The following is a 10439-nucleotide window of genomic DNA, read 5'->3' on the forward strand; positions in this document are numbered from 1 at the left end:
CTTTATGGTAATCACATAATCACATAGTCCCAATACATAGGATGTCAAATGCTGTATGTAAAAAATACCAGGATGTCCTACTACATCCGGTTGCATCCTGCAGTATGCATGCCAGAATGCTTTTCTGGCTATTGTGACCCACAATCCTCTGCGCTGCAGATATATGAGCAAGAGGATCAAAGCACAATGTTAGGACCAAGTAGTATGTCACAATTGTATACATACTGCATGCAACAGTACGTACGTACTTGGTAAGGGTAGCTGCAGTATGTAGTAAAAAAGAAAAAGTGTGCGATTTGGATCCTTCGCTATAATGATCCCTGTTTGGATATTCACTCTCTGAACCTATAGAACAGTATGCTGTGATTTTCTTCTTCTGCTGATTTTCCCTGCACACTGCTGTTATGTAACACACCGGTCAGGTAGGACTAGGGAACACTCTCACCCCCACCCCTCACCTCCTGGTTTCCTGTGAAACACAAAGCCCAGCAGATTTTCGAAGGAACATCAGCAATGAACAAACACATCCCGATCAATAGCAGAGTAGTGGAAGGCCTGGCAGTCTCTGAGCCTCCCAGCTGGCTCCTCCTCACAAAGCACATTCAGCTGCACGATAGATTCTGAGGTCTAATCTAAGCTATACATCCCATTTCCGCTAATTTACTGTACAGCCTCAAATTCTCTGCAAGGAATAAAAGGGGGTTTTCACACGATGGAGTCGACTGGCTGGGTGTCCCCGAAAAAATAATGTTGGTGCTGAAGTCAGCACTTGCGACAACTAGAACACAAAGAAGGTGTTTATTGTCCCTGGGGGGAATGTGTCTAGTACAGTACAACTCCTTTTGGCAAGAAAAATCTGAAAGAGGATATTCTTTGGTGTGTGAAAGTTGGCAAAACAAAAAACAGGAGTACAGTAAATGTTTATCTGAATATCTCTGCATGGAAATGATACCCACACGAAGAGATTTTTTGGCTGGACCGCAGAGGGCCAGCACTACAAACGCAAGAGTCTGCCAAAAAGGCTTTCTCCCATAAACTTACATTGGGAAAGAGATGTCTGTAAATCAGCGGCAATTTCTTTTTTAGGTAAATCAACTTCCCAGTATGAACACTTGAATAGACATTGTCGCTAATAGCTGAATCCATTTCCCTTCCTCTGTTCAATCAAATGAGCCCCAGACCGAGGCTGGACCGAGGGCTGGGAAGCGGAGTTAAAGGAAACATTACTGCAGCTGCTCTATGGGCTCAATGGATGCAGAAGATCACCAGAAGATCTGTGTAATTTAATACTCGGAAGTTGAACTTTTTTTTACTTCCTGCGCCATTGAGCAACTTTCAAAGGAGTGAACGCTGTATCCAGTTCTCTTTATACATCCATGACTTCAACTGAGTAAGAGGAGCACAGACTCTCACATGAAATCATGAAAAGATTTGGTAGAAAATGTTGCGTTATTGTAGGAGTCCATTAAACACAGTAAGAAGCTGATTTGAGAAAAGACGTTTTCAGGGCCTCTATATTAGAGCTGTCAATCGATTAAAATATTAATCACACATTTTTTATCTGTCCAAAATGTACCCCAAAGGGAGATTTGTCAAGTATTTAATACTCTTATCAACATGGGATTGGGCAAATATGCTACTTTATGCAAATGTATGTATATATTTATTATTGGAAATCAATGAACAACACAAAACAATGACAGATATTGTCCAGAAACCCTCACAGGTACTGCATTTAGCATAAAAATATGCTCAAATCATAACATGGCAAACTGCAGCCCAACAGGCAACAAAAGCTGTCAGTGTGCTGACTTGACTATGACTTGCCCCAAACTGCATGTGATTATCATAAAGTGGGCATGTCTGTAAAGGGGAGACTCGTTGGTACCCATAGAACCCATTTTCATTCACATATCTTGAGGTCAGAGGACAAAATTCTGCACAACTTTGGAGCGTTATTTAAACTTTCAGAAATGGCCAACAGACTGTTGACTGAGTGATTTTGGAACTCTAAAATGTATGGGTTGTGCTGAAACTTGGTCCAGGTACATATAGTGTAAGACGATTCAAAAAAGCCATTAAGAGGTGCATTGAGCCAACAGTCCCCAGCATCCCATAAAAGACACCTGAGCATGTGAGAGGGGCGGAGGTGGTAATCTACACCTGGCATGTATCCGAACGACCTCCAAAAACTCACGGTGCACGCAGCCTTTTCGGACACAGTGTGTTCTAAGCAATATCTATGTCGCAGTCATCAGAAAAAAGTGCCCGCGTGGCTCTCAGAGGAGAGCGAGGCCCAGATATGTAGCACTTCCTGACACCCTCGAAGGTAAGACAACAAATGCAGGTGCAGGTATCTGGGCCACGCGCTGCACTATTCAATAACAAGTTTCGGCTGAGTGTACACAATAATCACAGAGAGACTTGCGGTGGAAGTCCTTTAGGTGGATGCAGGGCTGCGGTGGTTGGAAAAGATTTCTAGAGTGTTTCCACTGAGTGTGTTTTAACACTGAATGTGCTTCTGTCGGTTGATGCAGAAGATGTAGTTGCATAAAATAGCCAGAGGATAAAACTATTCTACAGCTTCTTCTTGTTTTTTTTCTTTGTATATCTATTCATTGTGTTTAAACATGGTATTTTTCTGCTCAGTTGCAGATAAAGATCAGTATTAAGATCAATATTATTAGTATTATACTACTTGTAGAATTAGATTCTGATGGTAGGATTGTTTCCGACTAATGTGATCCAAACATTTCCAATATCCCCAGAGCGGTATAAAGTCCAAAAGTCAACATTTATTGAAAAAAGACAAATGTAATAATTTCTAAAATTCACAACATGTTATTATCTAACGAAATATTCTGCTTAAATCCATATTTGTTGGCGTTTAGCCTTTCAAAAACAACATTTTCACTGCTTTTGCTGCTTGCTTTGCAAAAAGATCACTTTTTGATCAATTAGGGATTTTGTTCAAGGATTTCTTTTTTCTTTTTTTAGGGTGATGACATCATAAAATATGACAACAGACATTCAAAGCTTCATTCAAAATCCTCAATAGAAGCTTCACATGTTAAAAAAAAAATGACATCCGGTACAGCCCTAGTTATAGATACTCATTACGTTTACATGGACACCACAAGGCCACAAGGATGGAGTCGATCCCTGATAATTTATTTGGAAATATCAAAAAAAAGGACATCCATACATGTACAGTATGCAGACTTGTCCACGCAGCCACTACACTACAACTGGTAGCGTAGCGATCTACTGCACATGTATGGAACGCGTCCTCCAAGCGCAAACAGAACTACTACTCGTCTGTGGTGTCCATGTAAGACATTTTACTCTGCCTTTTTACCCCCAAAAAAGGTTCTGGTCGGGTGGGGGGGGAGGGGTTGGAACTTTGAGCTTTTCACTACAATGACAATAAAAATAAGTTTTTTTTAAAAAAACGAAACCAAGACGCTTTAGCTGATGATTAAACTGACAAATGTCAGTAAACTTCTGTTTTACATGAAACCATAAATTCCCATCATTTTGAAATTCACAGCATAAACCTGATAACCAAAAAGCTGAGTCAGCACAACCCAAAGAAACAAACTCCTCCAGTACAGTTACTGACCGAGACATGAATTTAATCGTTTTCAGGGATGCAACAGAAAAACTGAGCGTGTTCATAGCTCCTGGAAATGTCAAAACATCAAACACATTACAGACAAAAAAATGGCCTACAGTATCTGGAGCTCTCAGTTCTATGAATGTGTGTAACAGTGATCGGTCAGTGCTGCAGAAGTTACAGCAGTGTGGTACATTTGATTGCTTCTCATGTCACCCTTCACTGAATCCCTGCCTCGGGCTGAAGATTAGCTCTGTCTTTCAGCTGCACAACCGCAGTGAATTCCTACAACAATGAAGCAGGGTGGAATTAATGGAAGATTGTAATCGATTGGAACTTTTAAGAATCTACAGTGGTGCTGACTGGTATTTTCCCCTCAAACAAAAGGCCAGGGCTTTTAAATCACAAGCGGCACACTAACTTTTTGATGTCAGCGTGCCGGGCAAGACTATAGATCTTGTTCCTGTGTAAAACCAAAGGGGGCGAGTCTCAACGGTCCAAAGCTCTCCTTCAGCACTTCATTAGGTTTTTTTCTATTTATTTAGCACAGAGAGAAGAGAGGAACACCTGCATGCAGCAGCAGCACAGCCTCAGCTGAACTCCAAAGTCGTCACTGTCACAGCATCCAGATTACAGCATCTCCCGCTAACAAGGCTGTAATATTCATTGAAAAAAATGTCAGAAGGCAAGGTCTGATTATTGCAAAAAAGCGAGAGGTTGCAGTTTTGTAACAGACAGGGAAATTATTTCTGACAGCTTCGTCAACAGCGCACTATTTCCTGTCGGCAGCCCTTGACATATAAACAAAGTTACATGTCAGGGGAAATCTTTAATTTTCTAACTGCTTAGCAAATTCAACGTTTAAGTTCCCCCGGCAGGCTGTCAGAATGGATACAGCACCATACTGTACTGCAGTAAGTTCTCTTAAATGTTATTGTAATACATTACTCACCCACTCACACCAGGCATTACTGATTTTAATTTTTGGGCTGGTCTGCAGAGGGCAATGATTTCATGAGTTGTTATTAAAAAATATTTACAATGTCCTTGCAGTAGCAGTTGATTCTTGAAAATGGCGTTTGCTGTTGGATCAATACAGTGGTACTGAGCTGTTCCCTCATCATTATCTGATATTTCTCCGTCACACATCTGAACAAAGCTGTGTGACGGACCCACTCAGAGGCAACATTTCTGTGATAAGACAACAGAAATTCAAAAGTAACTTAAATCAGACGTCTTGAATCTGATTAAGTAGAAGTATATATACTTGTAGTGCACTTACCAATGGTGATCTGACTGACACAGCTGTAGAAGGTTCCTGAAGAGGCATTGTAGCTGCTACTGCTGGGCTCACGGTCTGTATGACAGGTGACAGAGATCACACATAAGGTACAGTTCGGTAGCCTCTTTTATCCAAAGCAACTTACAGTGCAACAAAGGCATTGATTTTTAATTTTTTTTTAGCAAAGATGACCACTCAACCCAATATCACACCAAGCATGTTATAGACCCACCTGTCCACCAGAGGATAGCATGTCAGAGTCACGTTTTGCATCGCCGAGGCCTAAATATTACACGCGTGTATTCATGTGCAGTATCAGCAGGGGGCGACAAAACCACTAACGAACGTAAACTAAGCATACGCAAACTAAGCGTACTTAAACTAAGCATGCATAAACTAAGCGTACATAAACTAAGCATGCATAAACTAAGCATACACAAACTAAGCATTTATAAACTAAGCATACGTGCACTTAACGTACGTAAACTAAGCGTACGTAAACTAAGCATACGTAACCTAGGCATGCATAAACTAAGCGTACATAAACTAAGCATGCATAAACTAAGCGTACATAAACTAAGCATGCATAAACTAAGCATGCAAAAACTGAGCATTTATAAACTTAGCATACGTACACTTAACGTACATAAACTAAGCGTACGTAAACTAAGCATACGTAACCTAGACATGCATAAACTAAGCGTACATAAACTAAGCATGCATAAACTAAGCGTACATAAACTAAGCATGCATAAACTAAGCGTACATAAACTAAGCATACGTAACCTAAGCATACGTAAACTAAGCATGCATAAACTAAGCATTCGTAAACTGAGCATATGTAAACTAAGCATACATAAACTAAGCATGCATAAACTAAGCATACGTAAACTAAGCGTACATAAACTAAGCGTATGTAAACTAAGCATACGTTAACTAAGTGTACGTAAACTAAGCGTATGTAAACTAACCTACATAAACCTACACAAGCTAAGTACACTACGTACGGAAACAATGTAACATAAGTACAGAAAACACGTGACAAACGTCACTAAAAAACACATCTTACAAAACAAAAAAATGTCCTGTGTTTGTTGGACCCATCCACCTCCCCTGCTGCCTGCCATAAGCAGTCTTTCTCACTCTTTATTCTACGTCACTAGCTCTGAGAGTAGCATATTTACGCCGTTGCAATTACATTGCAGTCAGTACAGACTACATGGTGTACAAATGACATTCCTAAAGCATTACACCACTATAGTTTTAGTTACCTCTACAGCCATTGCTTTTGTAATGCATGAGTAAGGGGAATAAAAGTATTTCTGGATCCCAGAGTATCCTACAGTTCCAAATGTGCCCACTAAGCCTATAGTGCTGTTCTTGGGGACTTGAGAAAAGCCATGACCCTGCAGCGTTACAGAAATGAAACCCCTAATCCTGCAATGTTAGTGCCCCTGCTCCACACATCGAGCTACACACAAGGGGAAAAACCCTTGACCTTGACAGTGGTAAGGGAATAAAAACCATGAGCCTGGCAGCTTTAGCGCTTTAGTCTACCAATTTATGATGGGAATGAAATCATCCACTGTGAATAAAATTCATAACACGAGCAGTGTAATAAGAATAAGCCCATAACCCTGGAAGACTTGCAGAAAGAAAACCCTTCAGCAGAGGAAAATACTTTTTATGGCACTGCAGTCACTACTTCATGGTACAGCATAACGTTTTTGCATTGAACTCAGACCTGAATAAAAATGCTCATTTAGCAATTTAGAGAAGTTTTTGTAGAAAACTCTCATTTCCTTATTCTCTAATCTAACACCTACAGCCGAGTCAAAGAAGAGCAACTGCAGCACAGAGTAGACATTCATCACTGACTGGAAGTCTTTTCAGCGTGAGCTTGCACATTTGCTTCCATGTTTAGAGATAAACCTGAAGGTATCATTTATTACCAAAGTTATGGGAAGTCATCGCAAGGACTTGGAACAAACCGTATCAGCCTCTGAGCAACTTCCAGTGATATCCACAATATATAATCTGATAGCGCTTTAAAAATGTTTAGCAACATCATTTCATTCACTATGAGGTTTATTCTCAATCTTAACCTTGAAAACCTTCAACTTAAAGCGTCAGTAGGCAGAATATTTTTGGCATCATTGAGCAAAAATTCCATAATAACCTTTCAGCATATTGTCATTCAAGTGTTCTGAGAGAAAACTAGACTTCTGCACCTCCTCATGGCTCTGTTTTCAGGCTTTAAAACATCTAGCCGTGACAGGAGATTTTGACCAATCAAAGGTTATTTCAGAGAGAGAGTGTTCCTATTGGCTGTTCATTCAATGGAGGCAGCTGTCAAAGGCGTCCCTTGACCTCTGACCTCAAGATATGTGAATGTAAATGGGTTCTATGGGTACCCACGAGTCTCCCCTTTACAGACATGCCCACTTTATGATAATCACATGCAGTTTGGGGCAAGTCATAGTCAAGTCAGCACACTGACACACTGACAGCTGTTGTTGCCTTTTGGGCTGCAGTTTGCCATGTTATGATTAGAGCATACTTTTTATGCTAAATGCAGTACCTGTGAGGGTTTCTGGACAATATCTGTCATTGTTTTGTGTTGTTAATTGACTTCCAATAATAAATATATACATATGTTTGCATAAAGCAGCATATTTGCCCACTCACATGTTGATAAGTGTGTTAAATACTTGTTAAATCTCCCTTTAAGGTACATTTTGAACAGATAATCGTGATTAATCATGGACAATCATGCCATTAATCGCTATTAAATGTTTTAATCGATTGACAGCCCTAAAACTAACATGACTGTCAAAGGGGCTCTAACTCCTGGTAACGGAAAATTAAAGGAACTGTTTGTAACTTTTTACACGTATAAATTCATGGAGAGACCTTCGCCTGGTCAGCTAACATTACTGCCAAGCAGGTGAATTATAGAGTGATATTGTGGTTTTAGCTGACGTGTGTCACCTCACTGTTTTGAGCGATGCCCGTTCATGTCTATGTAGAGCGAACACAAGCGCGAGCCCGACGCTGACCTTCGCTGACTTAACGGCCACAGGTGTCGCTGTTAACAAGCATTTCTGAAAGTTACAAACAGTCCCTTTAAATACAGATAATTACGATTGTGATTACAAAAAAAATACTGTAAATCTAAGACCATTTACATGTAAATCACAAATGAAACATGTCATTTTTTAATTTTTCTTTCTGTCATTTGAAATACAGACAAAAAATGTAAAATTTCTTGAAAAAAATGTAAACATTTTTTTTTTTTTTTTTTTTTACAGTGTACTGTTTCTCTGCTGCATCTATAGGATGCTTTTACCTGCAGATCCGGAGGAGAGGCGCGTCGCGACGGCACTGCGAGGACTCCCTGCACAAACCCGCACCACCTCCTCCTGCTGACATTGCACACAGATGACCTGGTTCTGGTTCTCCTGGTTCTGGTTCTCTCCGACCTTGCTGCAGCCCATGTGCTCTCCACCCGCCTGGATCTTCATCCCCGCTGCGCTGATCTGACGGACCAGTCGCATGTCTGCTGCTGCTGCCTCATGCTCCAGCATCCTCCTCCTCCTCCTCACCTCACAGTGTTACACTGGTTATTACGCATGGCTAAAGGCGTGTGAAAGGCAACAACAACAACTTCTTCTCCTGCAACCTAAAGCATCCTTAAACTCCACCCACTAGCTGCTCCTCCTCCTCCTCCTCCTGCATCAGCTCACCTCTGCTCTATCATGTCAGCCTCTCTTGATGTTGCAGTCTTTACGCACGACTGCAGGCGTGGCTGCTTCACGTGGTCGATGAGGTCGCAGTGTCAAGTTCCTGTGGGAATATAAGTGGTGCCAAGATATAGAAGTCATACAGTAAGGTCTCTATTAAATACAGTGGTGGCTGGTGGAATTTTTTCTAGGTAGGGCTTTGCCACATCCAATACATTTCAGCAAACATCCCAGTATGATTTAATGCAAAAAAAAAAGTGAAGGTATCAAAAACACATTACTACTTTTCAGTTAAATAATCAACAATTATTTTATTCCAACAGAAAGAGTAAAGAATGCTTAGAAAAACACAACAGTATAACATAGATTAAACTACCCAGCAGTATATAAAGTCATTAAAATGAGCTCCACTTTAACCAGCTGCAACATTAAAGTGATGAACACATTAATGCATCAATAAGTATAATCCAATAATATACATTATTCTGCATAATGTGTACTTTTATGTCTGGTACTGAGGTAGGCGAGATTGGAGCAAATATGATTAAAAAAAAGTTATTTCTATAAAACGGTCGCTATATCCTGACAGTAGTACATGAAACAGGTAACCTGAAAAAAATCATGTGCGTCTGTGTCCTCCGGTGCTCCTAACGGCATCTGCAAGATTTCACAGACAGGAGGAAAACAAGCAGTAAGAGCTGATCTGAGGTCTGCTGTCCAGCTGCCGTCTATGAGAGCCGGCTGTCAATCACTCACGAACTCCGACCAAGCGGTCAAACTAGGCAGCGCTGATCAAATGTGAATCAATATTATGTTACGTTAATGCCTATTTCTCTCCTCAAATGTTTTCAGAATCATCTTGTAGTGCACGGTTTAGCTGTAAAATGAGAAAGTTTTTGACGCCGCCGCCATTGTGAAATCTGTTGAAGGAACGCCATGTACGGGTCACATGACCGGAGCACAGCCAATAGGAACGTTCTCTCAATGAAATGACCTTTGATTGGTCAAAGTGTCCCGTTACGGGCTAGATTTTCTAAAGCCTGACGAGTAGTAGCTTGCTTGGGGCGATAAAATAATCGCCCCTCTCGTATCAGATTTGAGGACGCTGATTGGCTGAATTTAATGTCAGTCGTTCAGAGCTTGAATCAGCTATTGGCTAAGCTGCTACACTAAGCTGCTCAGTCGCCCCAGAGCTGAGCTACAGACTGACAGAGGAGAGTCAGAGAGACAGAGGAGAGTCAGGGGACGGGCAGGAAAACCATATATTATGCACAGATGATTTTCTGTCATATTTTACACATATTACTGGGTGCATTCCATATTTTAATCACAAAAATATTGACAATTTGTATAATTTATTATTATTATTATTATTATTAGTAGTAGTAGTAATGTTTTTTGTGTGTGGCTGTCTGGCTCAGGGGGGTCGGCGCCCTAGCGCCCCCTATTGACCGTCCGCCACTGATTAAATACCACTGAGACTGTAAATCCCAAAAGGATTATAACTGTAAAACTAATTTAGTGAAAATGCCACAAAGTAATTTAAGACCACAGACTCAGATAAGTTACATATAGGCATAGCCAGGGGTTCACTCCCATGATTGTAATAAAGTGGTATTTTTGTGTAAAATGAAACAAATGAGCCCAAAAAAATACAAGAAAAATAATTTACAAAATGTATTATTTTAATATGAACTAAAGTCATTACATTCAAATTAAATAATAATATCCAGCCTTGGCAGTACACCACTGCGTACTCCAAGAGCCTTTGTGGAAGAAAACACTTTATTTGAGGAAG

General features: G+C 40.5%; 1 protein-coding gene across 1 annotated transcript in view; it reads right to left on the reverse strand.

Annotated features, from left to right (window-relative positions):
- LOC119482816 (anoctamin-4-like) overlaps positions 1-8619 on the reverse strand; it is a 47562-nt gene extending 38943 nt beyond the window's left edge. Inside the window, exons 1-2 of the mRNA XM_037760694.1 lie at positions 8248-8619; positions 4899-4973 (exon numbers count right to left, since the gene is read on the reverse strand). Of these exons, the coding sequence (XP_037616622.1) occupies positions 4899-4973; positions 8248-8485 (313 nt within the window). The 5' untranslated portion in view covers positions 8486-8619. The remainder of the gene's footprint in view (positions 1-4898; positions 4974-8247) is intronic.
- Between the last annotated feature and the right edge of the window lie 1820 nt (positions 8620-10439).

This window comes from Sebastes umbrosus, chromosome 23 (genome assembly GCF_015220745.1).
Source record: "Sebastes umbrosus isolate fSebUmb1 chromosome 23, fSebUmb1.pri, whole genome shotgun sequence".
NCBI lineage: Eukaryota > Metazoa > Chordata > Actinopteri > Perciformes > Sebastidae > Sebastes > Sebastes umbrosus.